We start from the raw sequence: 22,244 nt of genomic DNA, 5'->3' as shown, positions 1-22,244 counted from the left end.
GTTACTGATATATCTGAACATGTTTGAGAAAGCACTGTATACTAATGTCAAGTTATATATAGATGCGAATAATTTATTATTAGAAATCGGCCACTGGCCAAAAATATAACAGCCCTACCAGACTTACCACTCCTTACACCCTCATATGCACTCTATACTAATGCAATAAACATTTTATCTACAATTAGGACACTCTGATTTTCTATCGTTTTTAGTTTACATTCAAATATTATTATTGTTAAAATTATTCTTATTATTATATTCAAAGTTAATTATAGAAATTAATGAAAATTAATGCAATAAAAATAGCAGGAAATTCTTTTTTCTACTTAAAACAGAAAATGATAAAATAAATAAGTTTAAAGTAACATAATGGAAGCATGATTTAAGGTTTATTATTAAAATTAAAATCAATACCTGTTAATGAGTGATGAGGTATATAGTATGTAGGTACATTAGTATTGAACTGCTATAGAAAACCACTCAACAAAAAGAAGAGAAAAATAGCGGATGTTGCTAAACACGTGGACGTCCTAAGACAAAAATAAACGGTGTGACTTCTAGCCGCCATGTATTGTATATTTAGTTTTCACGTTTCTAAATTCGTCACAAAGGGAGACAAAGCTGAACTAAAAGTGTCGGATGATCAACGAGAGGTGATTATGAAATCGAGAACATCAATGCCGAATAATGATAATTATTATGTATAATAATTCACAAATATTCAATCAACTTGGATTTGTTTTAGAATCTTCAAGTCTGACTTAAAGTGAATAATATCACTAAAAGTAATAAATTTATCTCGCATATGTTGGAACGATTTTGAGTTAACAACTATTTTATTTATATAAATAAATTTTTTTTGTTACATAAGTAAATAATGTAAATTCCTTGAAAAAGTATTTGAAAGCATCATTTGTAAATCTTATAATGTATATTATGTAGGAAGCATTGTGTTATTGTTATCATGATTTAAATTACGTCGGGAAATTAATTATTTATGTAATTCTATTATATCTCTAAGTTCGGCAACAATCCGATATGCCAAGAATATTTGCCAATTTTATGAAAGCTCTTTCAATGATTAAATTACTTCTAGTCTAATGAACCGTTATCAATTTGTCTAAGTAGTTTTTTGTCCTGATTTCTTGTTTAATACTTATGTTATTATCATTTACTGTTTATCTATTTGAAAATTACACAACATCAAAACTATTTCATGTTTTACTCCAATTTTTATACAAATTGCTGTAATTAATTGATTACAAAAAACTGTAGTTAAGAAGGCGCTAAAATATTCTTGAATCAACATGTTTTATTTTTTTAATTGACTAAAGAGTCATTTTAGATTGATTGTAAAAATATTTTGGTTTATTTTGAGAGAAAATTTAATCAATTTTTAATTAAAGCTTTTTTACTTAAAAATTTTTATCAGTTAATATGAATCGTGCTATATTTCAATTTATTAATAAGATTAAAAAATATTCAAAATAATAAATGATTAAAGAAATTTGTTTATTTTCTTTAGAGATTTTATAAATAGTAGATAATAAGTTAAATATTGACAATGTAGATACGCAAATTCGATTGATTACGTGTATTTTAAAATATTTACTTATTTTTCATAATTTATATTTAGCATAAATTATTTTGAGTGTATTGACTAATGACGATATAAGTTAAAAATAACTTTATAAAAATATCATGATAATTTTTTTGTCCTGTATATTATTACGCATTTGATAAAAAAAGTTTTTTTGTTGTTAAAGGTATACATACATATATTTGTAAAGTTATTTACAAGACTAATTGTAGATGGTAATAATTCGATAAACTTTCTAAAGAGAAGATGCCTAACGCAATGTTATATCACAGGATAGGCATAATTTTTGTTCAGTCTAATAAATAAGAGGGAAAATGTGATGTTACATGTAAGGTATATTTATTTCGTAATTGTTAAAGTTGGAATAAAACAAAAAGAAATCCATAATATATATAATGAATTAGAAAAAGAGCAGAACAAGAGTAAAACCATTGAAGAGGACTACAAGTCCTTCTTTTTTAGCCTTGGACTTGACTCGAAGGAATGTGCCGTACACTGACCTCAAACTCCACTCACTCACTTACTCAGTTACTTGCTTCTTCTCCCAATTTTCTTCCATCGTGTAGGCGCGCCCGTTGTCACGATCTTCGGTAACTCTTCAATATTATTATATATGCAATCTCATTCAATAATTTCATTTTTCTTTATTTTACCTTTCAACATTTTTTGCAATAACTATCATGCTTTTTAGTTTATAAAAATAATTAAATCCATATCATCATGAGTCATACTTGAGCTTATTACTTAATATATTATTTATTAGCAAAAACAAGTAAAACGTAAACATTAAAACAACTATTACCTATGAAGAAATTTTAATTGATGGGCAAATTGCCTTGATATTTGAGCTAGAGTTGAAAGGAAGTCATGGTGAATCAAGTTGAAATATTTTGGAGATGATTACAAATGTCTACAGTATGTCTGCATGGCATATTTACAGCATGTTTGTACGAAGATTGGGTAGAGTTAGCAGTGTGTCAGTGTAGCTATAGCCTATTTTAATAAAGATTGGCAAAGTTATATTATTTCAACGCATTTATTGTCATTTTTTTTATCATTTATTCATAAAAATAATTTCCTACAATACATTATTATCATTTTTATGTAGAAAAAATAAATTAAAGAGCAATGAACAAGATCGGAGCTTGTAAAATTATTTTCACTAGAGTATTTACCATGGTTGGAGTTGACTGCTAAAGAAAAAACTGTGTTTGTGACAAAACAAAGTTCTCCCTCTATTGTAATATAAATTTTACCCTGATGTCCAGCAATTTGTCTTTATTGTGAAATTCATTGCAAACTACAAGAGAGGATAGAGAAGGGAAGGAGAGAGAGGGGGAAAAGAAAATGATAAATTGATACAAAAAATTTTCGCTATCTTGATATTTCTATATTTAGTACTTGATACTTGAGAAATATCGATAATTCATCACAGATAATAATAAATAAACACAAAGATATCGAAACAATTACGTTATAAAATAAAATATGAAAAAATGAATATATAAAATAGTGCGAGATATGTATTTTTATAGTATGAATACTCCAAAGTGTTCTTAAATAAACTGATAATGTCATTACTAAAATTATCGTTTCTTATTATATCTGTTGCAGAAGACGTGGTTTATAGAAACGTTGATATAACGTCTGCATTTACTCACCTGCCCCACAAAGGTTAGTATTTCATTTGGAAACACTGTTATCTTTGAGAATAATTTTTTTATTAAATTTTTATATCATTAAATCAATCCAGATAAAAACATTGCAAATTTTTATGTACCTTTAAATGATTCTATTTTTACTCTGGTAAACTTTAGCTATCCTCGATAGATAAGAAAAAAACTACCTACAACTTACAATGTATATCGATGAGTTAAAAAACAGCGATAGTTGATTTTTTATCGTAAACAAAAGAATAAAAAACAGTGGAATAAATTATGTTTTTATTGAATTAAATATGCATTAATTAATGATGGAAGAAAAAAGAATGAAATATTGGTAGGTATGATGATGAAAAGAAACAAGCAAACAAAATATAAATAAAAATTTTTCCATTTAAAATTATTTTTGAATTGCTTTCGATATATGTTTGAGTATAAGAAAAACGCAGAACCGGGTTTTAGTATTTCTCAACTATTAATAGTCTTATCGTTGTCTTATCATGTGCGTCATTCTGCTCAATACTTATAGCTGGTATCAAATTGTCAGTTTGAAAGAAGACTTATTTACTACAAACACATTGATAAAAGGTATATTTGTGTATGCAAATGTCTTCATATATGTGTGTGTGTCAATTTCTTCCCACGCGTTTATTATTCCCCCTCTATTAACTCTCAGCATTCTCTTCTCGTCTTTATTTTTCTTATTCTTATTTCTTAGAATTATTTACCAGAAATTATTCGCTACGTTGTTAGATCATTCAGTCACAATTCAACGCTCGTGCGACAAACATAAGAGCATTCATATGTTACTCCAATATTATTGGTGATTGGATTATACGTACCTTTAATCCGTGATATAATGAATTTCAAGTGTGTTTATTTTTATACTTTTGACAGTTGATGTTGAAAACAAATTCATTTTAAAAAATTATTCAACTTCATTTATTATTCAGATATTATTTAAAAAAAACCTCGTGATATTTGAGGAATAATAATATTAATAAAAATATTATGGAAGATTTTTAAAAATGACAATGATAAATATCTGATGATGATGATGATTTAATTAAATATTCAGTGTTATTTATTGTTAAAATATGTAACATATTTATTATAAATATTTGATTTGTAATTTAAATATTCTGTTTTCTTTTTTGTTGTTGTTTGATTTTTTATTTAAAAATACAAAATATTCAGAAACTGTAAAACATTGGTGTGGACTTTTGTATATCGAAACTTTATATTCAAACTATCTTCTTTCTCTTCTATCTTTCTCCCTCTATTGCGGGTGATCTAAAATTATCCATGACTGTGCTAACATCGCAGCCTCGCGGGAGAGAAGAGGTTTTGCAAAATTAACATGTCTCTTCATTTCTTGTTTACTAACGTAACCGTTGTGACATTTATTCCTGATTAAAGTTATTATTTGTGACCTTGCGATTATAAAAGTGAAAATAAATAAATAGTTCCTAGACAAAGTGTGCAAAATTTTTTATTCAAAATAAATCTATACAGAAGACAAAATAAACATTACACTTCCGAGAATGACAATTAATAAATTAATATAAAATAAACAAAACCTTGAGGAAAAAAAACATCGTAGTTATTATCAATAAACTCATAATCTATTTAAAAACAACAACGTTAATGGTACTACTAGATTACAATGCGAATATAAATATTTAAAATTTCATTCTAAAAATAAAAATTCTTTATTGTCTGATAAAATGACATTAAACAATTTTTCTTACTCCTATGTGTAAGTTAGTGCAACGTTATAAGTGTTTATGCAATAATCATTGTCACTACTTAATATTATAATTGTCGCAGAATTAAATAAAACTTGATTAAAAACAGTAATATAACTAGCAGTGTCAAGTGTGGACGAAACTATTTGAAAGCTTCATAATAAAAGTCGTTATTATTATTAAAAATAAAAATGAAGGTTTCAGTTGACCACGCGAGTGCATTTACTCCATATTGCTCCAAAACTGTACGTGCTCTACCTTTGTGCTTAGCTTCGTCATTATCCGATATGTGTATCGTATGTGTAGACATGGCGAGGGATACACCAGGCTCGCCGATGTCACGACCACGGGACCTGGTTGCCGGGGGCGCTACAGCAACCCTTACTTCCGGTGCTTATCATTCCCCGGTCACTGATCCATCCACCCTGCATGGTCATGCTCTTCAGCAGAAAATACTTGAGGTAATGTAGATATCAATTTATTTATTATTTACATTAGAATTTAGTATGTAATGAATGTTCTTAGATATAAACATGTGTTGGTCTAGTCCATAGATATTTACGATGTTAGAGAAACAAATATTGAATTAAGAACAAAAGAATAGCAATAATTCTCAGGATAATGTGGATATAGTTCTATTCTCGTGTTGGCATCCGTTCTAGATTACGGTAATTGGTGCACGCTATTCCAGTTAGTTTCTTAGAATTGCATGGCAGTTTCGATAAAATATCGATTTAAGCTCAAGTTGATCTAAAAATCCACGGTCAAGCTCAAGGACATGCTATTAAAAATATTTCCCGCAGTTGTTATTAATATTCATTTATTCTAGTTGTATTTTTGAATATTGACAATATCAAAAATAGGGTGACAGTGAATTTATACAATATTTTTAATTGTTAATAAATATTTTTTCTTGCTCTATTTACTCAATTTCAATGGAGTTATTTTGGAGTTAAAGGCCATTTTCCAATATTTGCACAATCAATTTAATTTTTAAACACTCCCTGCTATTTTTAAATATCTATCAAAAAATGCCAATAAGAAAAATATTTAAATTTATTGTCGTAAATTATTGGTGCATTGATAAATCATTGAAAAAAATTCAAGATTTTTATTTTTTACTGTATTCTAATTAAATTATAAGTTTCTTTAAATAATAAAAATTAATAAATAAAATGACGAGACTATCATTGAAAAGGATGTGTTATTGACTCCTTGAATAGTTGTAAAACTAATAAATTAGTATGAGATGGAATAAGTACCAATAATTGATTTTACTGTGTCAATGACTGCATGGAAACATTATTTATTTAATAGAAGGGCTTTGTATCAACTTTATTACAGTATTTAATTTTCAATATTGAATAAATTGGTGTTAAAAAATCACAAAAAAAATATTTACTTTATATAATTTATTTAACATATTTTATATTTGAAAGGTTAAGGGTTAACAGCTGGTGGTCATTTAAATAAAAAAACAACTTGTCGACTGCAAACTTGATATTTGTCAATACCACTGTAATTTATATTGTTTAACTTATTTCTTCTTTTTTATTGAAAAGCTTATTCACATAGATATGATTATAAGATATTATTAATCTAACGTAACTTAAACCGGTTTATCTAGATAACTGTTATTGATTCTTCTATAAAAATAAAAACACGTTTATTATTCAAAGTCATAAAAATCTATATTTTTCATTTAGAATAAATATTAACAGTCTGCTTTATATTCCGTCAAATTCAATTATTTTGTTTTGTTTTTTTTTTTTTTTCAATTAATTTTTCTTTTTTAATAATTTTTTTTTTTTTTTGCCTCCACCAATCTGGTTTATCAATCGATTATCTCCACACTGTTCTATTCTGGTGAATATTCAAATTATATGACTTCTTCTGCATTTAACATAGATTCTGAAAATAGTTAAGCCAATAGATGTCAATTTACCAAGAATTTCATGAAAATTAGTATTATTTAGTGAGCTAAAAATTTTTGAATTATAAAAAATAATTTTATTATTAGATGTACAGTAAATTTCTTGCTTCAACACGGACGTATTCAATTGACATGATAGTTTGGTCATTGGTCTCAACCTATTAATGCCCACGCACTTCCGTCTAAAATTTTTAAATGTACTTATAGAAATAATTCATGATAACTTATTTTATTTACTACAATTAATATACAATTGTTTATATTACAAAAAATATAAAATTTTATGATGTAATAAACAATTACAACCAATTAAATTTAAAAGGAACATTATTGTAATTTAGAGAAATTATTATTTATTTTTAAACATGATCAAAGCAGCATTCTAAATTACACTTAATTTACCCCAATTAAGGGATTTTTAAAAAGAAAGATTAAGATTTTTCAGAAGTTCGGTTAGTTTCCGTTTGTGACTTCTGAGAATTAAATTAACAAACAATTGTCAAGTTGAAAATGGAATTAGTAACAACTGCAAAAAAATATTGGATAAAATAGTTATGAAAGATAAGCATAAGGAGTCCAGAATGATGAGGTAATATCCAGTGAATGTTTTACGGGTGATTATTTAATATAATTAACAATAGATAAAAAACATTATCTTTGAGGTATCTGGATTTGATTCCAGCTACAGCAGCACCATCAGCTTCAACAGCAAATTCTTCGGCAGCAATACCAGGCTCAGGAACGTCATCTTGCTGAAATGCACGAGCAGCAAATGCATCAGTTAAAGGTAAAAGACCTTACTCCTAAATATAATTTATAATGATTCATTGAAATATAAGAACATATTAGATGTGATAGTTATATAACACCACCAGTGGTATGATTAATATTTGTTAGTACTAAAATAATGTTAGTAATAGATCAAACATATATGTATCATAATTTACAAGAATCAATGACTTAAAAAATTTCTAGTATTTATCACAACACACAATGAAATGAAATTGAGAAATAACTTGAAACTGAAATAAATAAGACTAAAAAGGTTGGTGTATTTTTGGCAATATGTCAAGTAAAATAAAATCAGCTCTCAATTATCTGAAAGACGTATTGATTAACGGCAAAGAGGATAGAGTTATTCAATATTCAATTTCACCATTTGTTGGAGTAGACGTTTATTTAAAGTCTGTTTAATAAAGTTCTTCAATACAAGCCAAAAGCTATAAAGTTAAAAGAATTTTAAAATTTATTGAAAAGTTGTACAGTTGATAATAATATGCTTTTATAGTTTATAAAATCACTAGTAGTATTTTACGCACTACAGTGATAAAATTTATGATATTTTGAGATGAATCAAAAGCTTGAAACTTGAAACTACGCAAAAATATATCTACATAGTTATGGCGCTATATTGAGTTATTTGTTAACATAATATAAACTTATTTTATATATCTCAAGTACAAAAGTACAAATATTGACTTCCTCTTTTGACTGATAAATTTTTATAGAAGTTTGTGGCATCTTATTCATGGCGATAAGCACTGTAATTTTTATTAAATTCCTTCTTCCCTGTAACTACTTTAATAGAAAAACACAGATGTTGATCATCAGTTAACAATATTTTTTCAATACCTGTTAGACAATATTATATAATTTTGAGGTGTTCTTTTTTAAAGAATTAAATTGTCTGTAACTTTTTAGATATTAATATAGTTTTTACGTTTTATGCGTACTCGTAAAGAAGTTTGTAATCTTATTACGTTTTTTCAGCTGTTAATTGACCAAAATAAAATAATTAATATTCATTAACTGATGAATTCAAAGAACATACTCAGCAAAACGTTTTTTAAAAGATAAATTTTTTTGATAGCCAATAGTATTGAACAGTTTTTATATAATATTGATATATTGAGATACAAAAATATATACTAATAAATTCATTAATTTATTTGTTACCATGTATCAAATTCAAATCTTAATTCATAGAATATAATTCATTTACGTTATCTTTTTTCCAAAAATATAAATTAGTTTATTGAGAATTCGGTTTAATCCAGAAAAATGTAGTATTTATCTATTGACAAACTTATTGTAGATTTCATTATATTCAATGCATGCTATATTATCAAATTTGAAAGTACTAGTTAATTTTATGTATTTAAATTTATATTATAAATATTTTAGTTCAAAGATTATTAAATAAAAGATTTAAAAATTTTTTATTTCATAAAATAATTAAAGCTTTCACTTAAAATGTTGATTTATTACTTAAAAACAAATATGAGAAAGGATTTTTTGCATTTCATAAAATATTATTTTAATGGATCACGTCAAAAAACTATTTCTAAATAATTCTAAAGTCTTATCCATCATGTGTGATATGGACAATCGAACATTATTTTGATAAAATATCAATATTGAATGATATATTATTCAACACTTGTTATCATTGTAAAAATTTTAATAGACATTTTATTCACATATTATTAATCATAAAAATAATATTTATTTATGCTGTTATAGATGAATAATTTTATTCAACAGAGAAGTGTAATAATATTCCAGCATCGAATACCTAAGAATAAAATCGTTATGATACAAACTTTTTTTTTATCTTTCTTGTCTATTATAAAAATATTATATTTCATATTTTTTAAGGAACCTATTGATTTTATCGTAGCTCTGGGAGCAGCAAAAGCAGCTGGAAGAGCAGATGAGGGAGAAAGAAAGGATCGAAGCTTTGAGGAAAAAAGATAAACACGATCATAGTGCTGTTGCTTCTACAGAAGTCAAATTACGTCTACAGGTAAATTTCATTATTTATATTCGATAGTCTTTTATTGATTTGCTTACTTATTCCTATTATAGAGCTTTCTCGTCAATAAGAAACAGCGAGAAGCTGCGGCTGCAGCAAATGGAGCAGTTCCTGGTACACCTGGCTATAGAAGCTGGTGAGGTTTTTTTTTAATTATTTCATTAAATGAAAAAAAAAGAGAGCCAGTTGATTTAACTGATAGGAAGTTGAGAGTTACTGTCTTAAAATTTAAATTTATTTTATTATCTGAAATAATAAAATTGTTCACAGTATGTTGCTGTTTTTCTAAAAAATCATTTTGTTTATCATCTTATGATAACACTTATCGATTTTTTATCAGAATATTTGTTTTATCATTACTCAAGATGTAAAAACTAATACTAATCCATTGTAAATTTAAACAAGCTTGCACTTGAACTGATAATCTCTTTGAATCATTAAAATGTTGGATTTAAAAAAAAAATTATTATATATTTGGGAAATATTTTATTACATCAAGGGTGGTGTAGAGAAAGCTTATTGATGTACAAATAATTGCCCTGTCGCTGAAAGTAATTCAAACACGTAAATTTGAAGTAGTTTAGGTTTATTGAGGCCGACATACTGCAATTTCGCTGGATGTTGCATGCTTATAACCGCGTCATCAGAATAACGATAATAGCACAAGCTGGCCCAGTTATTCATTTAGTATTACCAAGCAGTTTCGCATTGAAAATGGTTTATTATCCTTATTCTTCGATAACTATTAACTTGAATGATAGTTAATAATCATTTTATTTGCTTCTTTATTGACTAGTTTTTTTATGTTAAAGGGAAAAAATTTTTCTCAAAAGCTATAAAACTGAAAACTGTACTTGTTTGTATATTTTATTACATCTAGAGATACATTGAATGTGTTTTGTTTGGGTCATCTTCTATTTATTGCGTGATATTTTTAGCTGGTTTTCAACTAATTTTCTGTACGCCAACTAGTCTAGGGAGCAGGTTGTAACGATTAAGTTATGTGTATATATGCTCTACTAGAAAGCACTGCTATTAGGGAGGGAAGCACTTGTAGTAAATATTTAACTTTTGGACGGCTATGTTAACACTTATTCGAAGAAGCTTTAAGGCTCATTGTTTTCAGCAGTTTCACTAAGTTGTTTAGGGTTTTAAGAATTCAAAGAAAGTACCCAACAATTCATAATTAATTTTGTCATTACAAATGAGGATTTTTCAAAATTTAACTCGGTTTTGAGCTTAATTTAATAACAATTAAAATTATAAAATTGGCTAAAAAATTTTTTTAATGAGATACGAAATTGTCAAAGACATGTTTGATAATTGGATTATTATTGCTATAAAAATAATATTCATAAAGATTTTTAACTTTTTATAACAGGCTTCAATCACAGTCTGAATCTGCCAATGCTACAAGTACTTCACATCCATATCGAATGCCACAGATCTTACAAGACAAATTTAGCGATGATTTCCCTCTTCGTAAAACAGGTACTTAATATGAATATGTCTATCAAAATAGTGGAGTGATATATTTCATCAAGCAATTTGTGTGCTAGTAGATGCCTACTAATGCATGACAACGGCATCGTCATGACTTTGTTATCTTGATACTGAGATAAATTTTGGTATTTTTTGATGATGAACATGAAAATAAATTAGAAAGTTCTGACGATGTATGAAAGCATATGTGTACTTTGTTGCAATCAGTATTTACAATCTGTTGATTTTATTGGTTGTGTTCGCGTCCACAACCACTCCTTTTTATTTGGTATGATAACTAACACTGGCTATCTTGGCCAGCTTCGGAACCAAATCTGCTAAAGGTGCGACTCAAGCAACGTGTTATGGAAAGGAACATGGCAGCAACCAGAAATTCACCCCTTACAGCACGCCGGAAGGATCGTCTGCTGTCGCATCTCAAGCGGAAGTCACTCCTTGCAAGTATGTCCCATTACTAATTACTCCCTAATCTCGTCCATGCCACTATCTATAATCACATTATGTTTATTATTAATAATTAAATTTTAAGGGTACTCTCAGTTAATTGTGGTGGTAGAGTTTGAATTGTAATAATTATGTCTTCTAATGTTGGTGAATATGCTTAAATGATCAGATAGAATATACTGGGAAAAAAATATTGTAGTTTTATATTAATTTATATTCAAGGGAGAGTACACTTAATATTTGATTTCATAGAAATTCAAACCGATGCATATGTACAATTTAATACATTTATTATAAGTTTTAGTACTTTATCAATTTATGCATTTACTAAATTACTGTGAATTTCATTTATTGATTCAAATTTTAGTTATTTAGGAATAAATGAATTTTGAAATAAAAGTAAATGCATTCACTCAGAACTTTTCGTTATCTTTTTTCATGTTTAAGTAAAAATATCAAGAATCGCATTTTTAGTTTCTTTTATTTTTTAATAACATTCAACTGAATACTCAAACAGATAATTGATCGCCTAAAAACTCAATGATAACTTATTCTTCTGAAATTTATTTTTGTAGATCTTAACTTCTTTTAAGTTCAGAGTGATGAAAGCCAAGTGTTTTTTTTTTATTTTAATAATAAATAATTTTATTTACGTATCGCATAAGTTTGCAATTAATCGATTGTTGAATTGAATTTGAGTTACATAACTGCATGACATTAACAACTTTAGTTCGTTTTTTTTTTCGAAGTTTCAATCATTATTTGAAAGTTTTCATTTCCTAAAAATTTTAAGTCAAATAGTTTATTAAAATAAAATTTACTCAAGCATTACATTTAAATGAAGAAAATGTTGCTGAATTTTTTAATAACTTTTTGAATGTACATATTAAATTTATTTATTAACAGTAATCATTCAAGCATAAAAATTTTTTTTTTTGTTAAAAATCAATAAAATATTTGTAGATTCGGGCAGTAATCCTGAATCTGGGCCTAATTCACCACCAACAGGAAATAACTCACAAGCAAGTCCAACAACAGGAAATAACACTCCTATTCAAGAGGTAAATATCTATTTTCTGCTTTTTAATCATATTTTTTGTTGTATTAATAACAATACTAATTATGCTAATTAATAAAAAGTTGACTAATATAGTTGTCATCGAAAGAAATGACAAAATTTTGTTCTAGTATTTTTTAAAAAATCATATTCAACTACAGATTATATGGAACTATAAATTAGAATATGAATAAATAATTGAGAAAATTTAGTGCTTTATTTGTGAGAATTACAATAAATAATAATTATTTTTCCATTAAATAGGAAAATGAAAATATACCATATGGAGGTCCTCTAACAAGTAGTAGTCAACAAGGAAGTCTTTCAGATCTATCATTATTCAGTTCACCTTCAATGCCCAATATATCACTAGGAAGACCACACGTGCCATCAAATTCTTCTTCAGTACGTATGACATAACAAATAAAAAATGATAAGCGTAAAAAAATAATAATAGGGGAAACCAGAACAATGTGGGGTACTTCAAAAAGTAAAAGGGTTCCCCATATAAAAATCATTTTTTTCTCAATTTTCTATTATTCAATTTAATGTATTTATTAATTAATGGCTATTAAAAAATTTTATTATGAAAAAATAATTTAAGAAGACATAATAATAGCGTTGTAAACACGTTTAGTATCTCCACATTGTTCCAATCTCCTCGAGTAAAAATACTAATACTGCGTGACAAAGTTATTCATATCATTGATAGTAATATTGTAATTTATTAGTTTACAAAGATGTTTTTAAAATTATAATTGTATTTACACAAATACTCGTGTTGCTTTTTCAATGCCTGTCGATATTAACGTATTATTATGAATAATAATAAATATTCAATTTGTCACGCAGTGCGATAAAGATAAATTGATAATAATGATAAATAATAATTATACACTTAGAGTGGAACAAAGTTAGCGCCTGTGTCAGAAGCTGAAGTGAGAGCTGCGTTCACAGCACGTTTAGGAATGCCATTAACAGGTCAGATGTTACCAGGTACCTTACCATTTTATCCGTCATTAACGATGATTGAAGGTGAGCCAGCTTATATTCACAAACAAATGCAGAGTTTGGAACAACAGGGAAACAGGCATAATGTGTATCATAGTTCACCTATAACAGATACTCAAGTAGCTCATGCAAGACTGCATAAGGCTGGTCACCGGCCTTTAGGTAGTATGTTCACTCTTTGTTTTTACCACATCGTTTATGTTGTCTTGGAAGGATACTTTTCTATTATTATCAGCACATAATGGACACTATTATGTTACAAAATATTTTTAAAAATCTTCCGAGACAAAATGTCTTCGCGTTTATCCAAAATGAACATATGAATACATTACTATACATTTGTTATTATTTTTATTAGGTAGGACACAATCAGCTCCCTTGCCATTGGGGCATCCAATGCTCCAGGGTGGTATATTACCACCACCAACGACACACTATGAAGAATATCTTGCTGAAAAGCAATTGCACGACCAACAACAAGCACACAATTATTTAAAACAACAGATTCGACAAACAGTTTTAACTCGAGTAGTATCGCGTGGTGGTCAGGCTAATCAGCTCGATGAAGCGCCTGAAAGTGAAGAGACTGAAGTTATAGATCTTACGGGAAAGAAGGATATTCAAGAAGAAAGTGAAATATCTAAACAACAAAGAGATCGTGAACAATTCCTTCAACAACAACGGGATCTAATGATGCGCCATACTCTTCAAGTCAATGAAATACCAGCTTATGTTGGAAGTAGAAATTCGCAATCTGCAAGACCACTTTCGCGGGCATTATCGAGCCCATTGGTACATTTAGGTAAAGTTGAATTCATATATGATGGATGTAATATTATAAATTATAACAGAGGAAGGTTTTTGTGAGATTATTAATAACTTGTAACTTCTATGTAGGTCCACAGGGTACTGGTAGTGATGTTTATGCTCGGGGTTCTCCCCATCGACCAACTACTGGTTTAGCTTATGATCAGCTTATGCTCAAGCATGCATGTATTTGTGGTGATACTGTCAGAGGTCATCCTGAACACGGAGGGCGCTTACACAGTGTTTGGGCTAGGCTTTCTGAGACTGGTCTTCTTCAAAGATGTGATCGTATCCGTTCCCGTAAAGCTACTTTAGAGGAAATTCAATCCTGCCATAGCGAAGCACATACTCTTTTATTCGGTAATTTTATTATTTTTTTTTTAATTCAGTGTTCTTCATTGATATTTTAGGAGAAAAATAAATTTCATAAATATTTTCATTGTCATACAATAGGTACAAATCCTCTTATTCGGCAAAAATTAGACATGTCTAAGCTCTCTCAATTGCCGATTAAAAATTTCGTACGACTCCCATGTGGAGGAGTGGGTGTCGATTCGGACACGACATGGAATGAACTTCACACAGCACCAGCAGCAAGAATGGCTGTCGGATGTGTAGTTGATCTAGCTTTTAAAGCAGCAGCGGGTGATATAAAGAATGGTTTTGCAGTTGTCAGGCCACCAGGTCATCATGCAGAAACGAACCAAGCAATGGGTTTCTGTTTCTTTAATTCCGTTGCCATAGCAGCTAGACTTTTGCAACAGAAATTCGATACTAAGAAAATTCTTATTGTAGATTGGGTAAGAATTACTTATTTTATTTTTTAAGTATTTTTGAATTAATAATATTCGAGGAAACGTTTTTATATTGATCAATTTTTTTATGAAAGTATTTTTAAACGAAGTAGTAAATTCTGAAACAACAGACAACAATGCATAAGATAGATTAGTAAAAGTGATGAAATATGTATGTTTTTTTTTTTAGGATGTTCATCATGGCAATGGTACTCAGCAAATGTTTTATGATGATCCACGAGTTCTTTACTTATCTATTCATCGGCATGACGATGGTAATTTTTTCCCTGGCACTGGTGGTTCTACAGAATGTGGTATTGGTGATGGACTTGGTTATAATGTAAATATTTCTTGGTCTGGAGGATTAAATCCTCCGATGGGTGATGCTGAATATCTCGCAGCATTTCGTACTATAGTCATGCCAATCGCAAGAGAATTTGATCCTGATATTGTTATTGTATCGGCTGGTTTCGATGCTGCTATTGGACATCCACCGCCTTTAGGCGGTTATAAAGTTAGTCCTGCATGTTTTGGCAGGATGACACAATATCTTCTGGAATTGGCAGATGGAAAAGTGGTCTTAGCTTTAGAAGGTGGCTATGATCTTGCTGCAATTTGTGACTCTGCTCAAGAGTGTGTGAGAGCTCTTTTGGGTGATGAACCGACGCCTATCCGTCAAGAAGAACTCACTAGGGTACCATGTCAAAATGCTATTGACACATTACAAAAAACAATTGCTATTCAGGTAAATTGAAATTACATTATTAATAATTCATATAATTGATTATTATTATTAATATAATTAGACAGTGACATAAATTGATGATTAAAAGTAATGACAACTAATTTATATTTATTATCATAATAGAGATTTATTCAAAATAAAATCTATTGTCCTCGAATCATAATAAAGTGATTGGAATTTATATTCATATACTACTATCACATTGTTGCAGATGTTACATTGGCCATGTGTTAAAGTAGCTGCTCATACTGTAGCATTAAGTGCATTAAAAGCAAGTCAAAAAGAACATGACGAAACCGATACTGTATCTGCTATGGCATCTTTATCAATGCAACAGCCTACGAATCTCTCGTAATAATTTTAATGCTTTTTTTTAAATCATATTCAAACTGATCAATTGATTCATTTTTAAAAAATTTTTTCTAGGACCACATCAGAACATTCCCGTCAAGTTTCTGAAGAACCAATGGAGCAGGATGAAACAAAATAAGCAACATAATTTTATAAAGTAAATAATTTTACTTATATTTCTGAAAATTTTTTAGATGAAATATATTCGTCGAAAAGAAAAAAAAAATGAATTTTTGAATGAATTTAAAAACTGTAATCATCTTGTTATTTGAGAATATAGTTAAAATTGCATTGTATAATATTTATTTGAATTTAGATTGGGATTTTAAAATTCGTCCCTCTGAAGCCCTCCAATTTTCTATCTAAACAAGATGTATTTATTATGGCTGGGCCATAATAAATTATAACAGAGAAAATTATTTATGTTGTAAAACCTTCTTTTTGGAATTTTTAACTTAGAAAAGGAATTGAAATGTGATTAATATTGACGTTTTAAATTCATTTTAATGATACAAATGCAGGGTTTTGATAACTAATTGCCTTTCTTCATCTGTAAATCTTGAATTGTTTAGAAATTAATTTCATTAAACAAATTAATTTCTTTAAAAAGTTTATTGTATATGTGTCTTAAGTAGACAACGAATGGTTTATTGTAAACGATTGAAATTTTAAACCACTAAAAATAAATGAAACAATTTTTATTTGTATTAAGCAGCATGTGAAAATATTATTTATAAATTAAAATGGAATACTTTTATGTTAAAGTTATAAACCAGAAAAACATTTTTTATAACGAAAATTTAGAAAAAGATTTACTTTAACAAGTAAATGGATACACTAATTAGTTGGTATAAAAAAACTAAAAAGACAATAGAATTAGATTTTTTTGACGTTATTTCTAACTTTGAAAAAAAATTTGGTATTGCGCTATGCGGGTCATTCGCGCAAACATTTTTGTCTTTAATCATTTATGATAAACTTGTACACGAATTATTCATATCTGTAAACAATTAAATTTTTACTCTAATTATTGTCTCGCTATTGTAAGTTTATATATTAAGACATTAAATTGTGACAAAATTGTGGATAATACAGTAAAGTTATAGTTGTCAAATTATTGACAAAAAAATTACTCCATAACAGTTATACAGTTATTGAAAAATTATATTTTAAAAGCTGACATTTAAGGAAAAAACCTGAAGTTTTAAATCACAATATTAAAAGACATTTCAGTCATCTTGTTAATAAATGTATGCGTATTTGTATAGCTAAACGCAAATACATATACTTTTTTTCATTGAAACTAACTGGTTTCTTTAAGGTGATCGAAGGCTGGTGTGATTTTTGTGATACATACTTTGTAAAAAGTTAAGATTATTATTGTTAATTAAGTATAGATGGGCGATAAAATAAAGGATATTAAATACGAGCATTTATTTTTGTGTCATGCATTTTATGAAAGCACAGATGATATATAAAAAATATAATAATAATAATAATTATAAAAATGAGAAGGTGCATATATAAAAATATTGTACGTTTGATGATATGTTTTAACAACAATATATCTGCCATAATTGCGGATACAGCACGAGAATCTCAGATAATTAGTGTATTTTGCTCTCAATATATTTGAAAAAAATTTTAAATATAATGTTCATTGTATATTTTTAATATATGTTTAGTACATGTAAATTTATATTGTGTAACAATATAATGTCGAAAATTGTGAGCACATATTTTATTGTGTATCGTTTCTTAGATGTAAACTATCTCATTGCAATGTTATAATATAGAATATAGTATCTAGGTTTATAAAATTATGTATGATTGATAAGAACCTAAACAAATTGTTCAATCAATGACAATTTATGATCGATTCTTAATCAGCCTTGAAAAGGATAAACAGCTGAATCAGCTAAAATAGATAACGGTGCCGAAATGTATGGGATATAAAAAAATGAAATTGTCATAAAAATAATAATTTGAACAATTTCCTAAAAACTTGGCCTACAATTTGTTGATATTCATGGGTAATTTTTTCAACTGTAAACGTGATGTTATCATTCAGTTTACATTGGCCATAGTTTTAGACATTTTTTATAAGATCCCAATTGAATATCAATAAATGCTTATGACATTCCGAAGTATGTTTGAAAGTGCGTATATATGTAAGATCAAGAGAGATAAATGTAATATGCAGCAGACAAATGATTGCCATTATTAATTCTTTTTTTATTTATTTTCCACGCAAATTTGAAGCAAACGAGTTGTAAAACAATAAAATAAAATAAAAAAAGATTAATAATAGTTATTATTTCTATCTTATTTAATACATTTATGAGATTTTATTTAATATGTATACGCATGTATGAATGTGCTGGTGTATCTTATTTGTGAAAAAATGATATTGATAATTATCAAAACAAGTCCATGTGAAAATTTAAGCACGAAATAATGTCTCCGTTATAAATGCATAGTTATAATAGTACACGTTTTTTATGTATATAAATGTACTTCTTATATTTACTTCAAATAAAAGTATAGTCATTGTGTTAAACTGTGATAATTTGTTTGCTTTACAGTATTTTATTATAATAACGGTTAATAAATTTCATTTTATAGAATTGCAGGACAGATAAGGGCAAGGAGAATAACTTATTGAAATTTTAAATAGGCATCTTGAGATAAAAAGACAGATAGTATTGGGACTAAAATCATTTAATTCAGTTTTTTTTTGTACAGAAAACAATGATCATAAACATAAATCCATTGCAGATTACTATTACATATTAGCATTTAATGCTTCATTACTATTTCTACCACATATGTTTAATAATCTCTAGATTTTCATTTTACTATAGGTTTATGATTATTACTGTAAAACCGTATTTATTATTTTAGTATTGGATATTGTACATTAACAAGGGAAAGATTTACTATATTATGATTTTGTATTATATATACGATAATTGAATATTGTGTACTTCAAATCATGAAATCATACTTTTATGCTGAACAAATGTCCGCAATTTCCGTCGTAGCCTTTCTGAATAATTGGTAGAAGTAGTTTTTTATACACAGGGTGGCTCAGTTCATCTAAAAATCCCATTATCACAATACACCCAATGAAAAACAGCATCAAAAACTGTAATAGATATTTCTCGTTACCATTTTAAAAAATAATCCTTATCCTAACGAAAAATAAATTTGATATCAGTACTTCGTGGTGGAAGATAAATATTTCATTAAAACTAGAATTCGTTTACGTAAATATAAATATTATTATACTTAAGTCACATTCATGAAGTCAAGTATTATTCGGCTGTCATATACAATTTAAAAGCAGTCATGATTTTTTTACTAACAAGATTATAAAATGTTACTGCATTTTATATCCTTTATCTTTATTATATATCTTGGCTAATTATTTTAATCTTTATTTGACGCTTTAAAGATTTTAAACTTACAAATATAAACATTTAAATTATTTCATATTTACTGTTGTCATATTGTAGAGGATTTTTCATCTAAATTTGAAAGTAAATCAAGATCTGTCATTAATCATAATAAAAACATCAGAAACAGAGTAGAAATATTTATTGAGCTTTTTCTAACAAATATTATTGTATTGATATTTACGTTATGTTTCCAATAGTTATTGTTCTGTAGACTTTAATTGAACAATATTTTTTATTTTTCTATTGCCTAAAATAAAATAAATTGATTCGTACACATGTTTTTATTTATATTTCATTTGATTTGAATTGTACATAACTTTGAATATTTCTTTATTCATGAAATATTGAATTTATAAAAATAAATTTAATTATTGATAAAACTACAATAAACAAAGAATTCACTGAAAATGTCCATTAAATAATTTAAAGTCATCGAATTGTCCATAGGTATTCCAGTACGTTATTCTATAAAATAATCAATATTAATCATTCAGTTCGGATAAATTTTTATTATTATATTCCATCACGAAATGTTTCTGTCACGGAATCTGTTCTTTTAAAATACGTCAATATCTATTACATTTTTTTTCCAGAAAAAACATTTTATTAATGAATTCATGTGGCTTATAAGTAGCACTCCGTACGTTACCATCATTTTATTATAAGTATAATACATTATTAATAATGTTTACATTATATTCTATAATTTATTAATTGTATAACTATGTATTTACATGAAAAAATATTTAGATGTGAATATTATAAAAAATTATTTATTCACGTAAATATTCAAAATTACTCTTTTAATTTAAAAAACGTATTTTTTTTTTTATTGTTTTACATTAATAATAAGAATAAACAAAATAGTATCGTCATTATTTTCAAAATATAAAATTTTGAAAATAGAAATATTTATTAAAGAAAATCGTATTTAAATTACTTAACCAAGTAATAAAAATATCACGCTTATTAATATAAAAATAAAAAAAAATTAAACAATTGTTATACAATCATGGTGTATTATTTACTAATTGATATTTGAAAATTATTTAAAAAACAAAAATATATGTACTGTAGGTACAATTGATCGTGTATAGTCGATCATTGGCTTTATAGAGATAGTAATAAAAATAATAGCAATGAATTGAAATTCATATTGGTGCTCAAAATGTAACTATCGAAACATTTTATCGAATACTGCAAGAAGTTGACTGATATATTTCCATCATTATTTTTCTTGGATTATTTAATGTCCGGTTATCGTAAAAAAGTAACAATGTGATAGATTTTTCATGATTATTTCACAAAATAAATTTTAACAAATTCATGAGATATTGTTAACGATCATTGTACGTATACAATTTCAGTTGTATTATTGGCTTATAGAGTAAGTAAACACTTAAAATAATATTTTATAATTTACTTTATGATCAATCAATATCATGATTATTGAAATTTGTTTATCTTTTATTTATTATTTATTTTTGTATCATATAATACATCTGACTACTCAAAGTAGATAAACGTTATTAATAATATTTATCAGACAAGTATAGACAATTAGAATAAAATGATTCAACTGAAAAAATTTGTAGTTTCTATTTTATTTAATTAGAAATATGACTACAGCCGTAAATTTCAGTTACTTAAAACAACATCTATTTCACATAGCATAGATATATTTGTTATTTAAAACGAAATTCATCTATAATACTAATTAATATTCGAAAAAGTTTTATGATTTTAAATAGTCAAAACTTTCAGATTATTCACAAGTATGTGTTATAGGTTCAAAAGTGAATGTTACTGAATTTCATTTTAAATAAAGTGTACTCAATAAATGTAACATTATTAGATAAGGCTTTGTAAAATGTGCAGAATAACTGTATTTTTTTTGTTCAACAAGCTACAATTCTGCTTAGAATGTATAGTCAGTTTGCCCATTATTCGGCATATTAAATTAGTTAGATTCGCATTTGTTAGACAGTCTTTGTCAGATCGTAAATGCTTGATTGTCTTCCTGCGAATCTGAACTCTCACTTTATTAAATTATGTACATATTGTGTATACTAATCTTACTTAATTCAACGGATCAACCGAGCCACGACGAATTAATTATTTGCCATTTAATTAATTCTCGAAATTTGTATATTTAATCTAATTTATTTTTCTACTTCACCGTTGAAAAATTTTGTTGTGAATTTTGATTTGATGAGACCCACGTAGTAAATACATCCCTATAAAAAATAATAATATAAATTATTTTTAAGTTTAGTATAAAATAATATAAAAAGTTGGAAATTAAAAAAAT

The 22,244-nt window shown here is 27.0% G+C and overlaps 2 protein-coding genes across 19 annotated transcripts in view; one reads left to right on the top strand and one right to left on the bottom strand.

The window, feature by feature from the left end:
* HDAC4 (histone deacetylase 4) overlaps positions 1 to 18,126 on the top strand; it is a 29,857-nt gene extending 11,731 nt beyond the window's left edge. For 3 of the 16 annotated variants that reach the window (XM_035084873.1, XM_035084872.1, XM_035084876.1), the window contains 16 exons: positions 3,218 to 3,277; positions 5,319 to 5,473; positions 7,628 to 7,732; positions 9,626 to 9,751; positions 9,814 to 9,896; positions 11,142 to 11,251; positions 11,564 to 11,704; positions 12,671 to 12,768; positions 13,029 to 13,169; positions 13,667 to 13,940; positions 14,134 to 14,577; positions 14,673 to 14,942; positions 15,036 to 15,382; positions 15,567 to 16,121; positions 16,333 to 16,472; positions 16,548 to 18,126. In XM_035084873.1, the coding sequence (XP_034940764.1) occupies positions 3,218 to 3,277; positions 5,319 to 5,473; positions 7,628 to 7,732; positions 9,626 to 9,751; positions 9,814 to 9,896; positions 11,142 to 11,251; positions 11,564 to 11,704; positions 12,671 to 12,768; positions 13,029 to 13,169; positions 13,667 to 13,940; positions 14,134 to 14,577; positions 14,673 to 14,942; positions 15,036 to 15,382; positions 15,567 to 16,121; positions 16,333 to 16,472; positions 16,548 to 16,611 (3,113 nt within the window). In that variant the 3' untranslated portion in view covers positions 16,612 to 18,126. Of the gene's footprint in view, positions 1 to 3,217; positions 3,278 to 3,420; positions 3,853 to 4,407; positions 5,474 to 7,233; positions 7,535 to 7,627; positions 7,733 to 9,625; positions 9,752 to 9,813; positions 9,897 to 11,141; positions 11,252 to 11,563; positions 11,705 to 12,670; positions 12,769 to 13,028; positions 13,170 to 13,666; positions 13,941 to 14,133; positions 14,578 to 14,672; positions 14,943 to 15,035; positions 15,383 to 15,566; positions 16,122 to 16,332; positions 16,473 to 16,547 lie in introns of those variants that run through there. The other 13 variants (XM_035084875.1, XM_035084878.1, XM_035084874.1 and 10 more) reach the window with 12 other exon arrangements.
* A 2,774-nt stretch (positions 18,127 to 20,900) lies between these two features.
* The window catches only part of LOC118067921 (TOX high mobility group box family member 3-like), a 73,632-nt gene continuing 72,288 nt past the window's right edge, over positions 20,901 to 22,244 (bottom strand). For all 3 annotated transcript variants that reach the window (XM_035084939.1, XM_035084940.1, XM_035084942.1), the window contains exon 11: positions 20,901 to 22,170. In XM_035084939.1, coding sequence (XP_034940830.1) covers positions 22,104 to 22,170 — 67 coding nt within the window. In that variant the 3' untranslated portion in view covers positions 20,901 to 22,103. The remainder of the gene's footprint in view (positions 22,171 to 22,244) is intronic.

Source organism: Chelonus insularis, unplaced genomic scaffold (genome assembly GCF_013357705.1).
Source record: "Chelonus insularis isolate UGA/USDA-ARS -01 unplaced genomic scaffold, ASM1335770v1 contig_398_pilon, whole genome shotgun sequence".
Taxonomy (NCBI): Eukaryota; Metazoa; Arthropoda; class Insecta; order Hymenoptera; family Braconidae; genus Chelonus; species Chelonus insularis.
The sequence above is the reverse complement of the archived record's forward strand: the minus strand, read 5'-3'. Positions and strand labels throughout refer to the sequence as shown.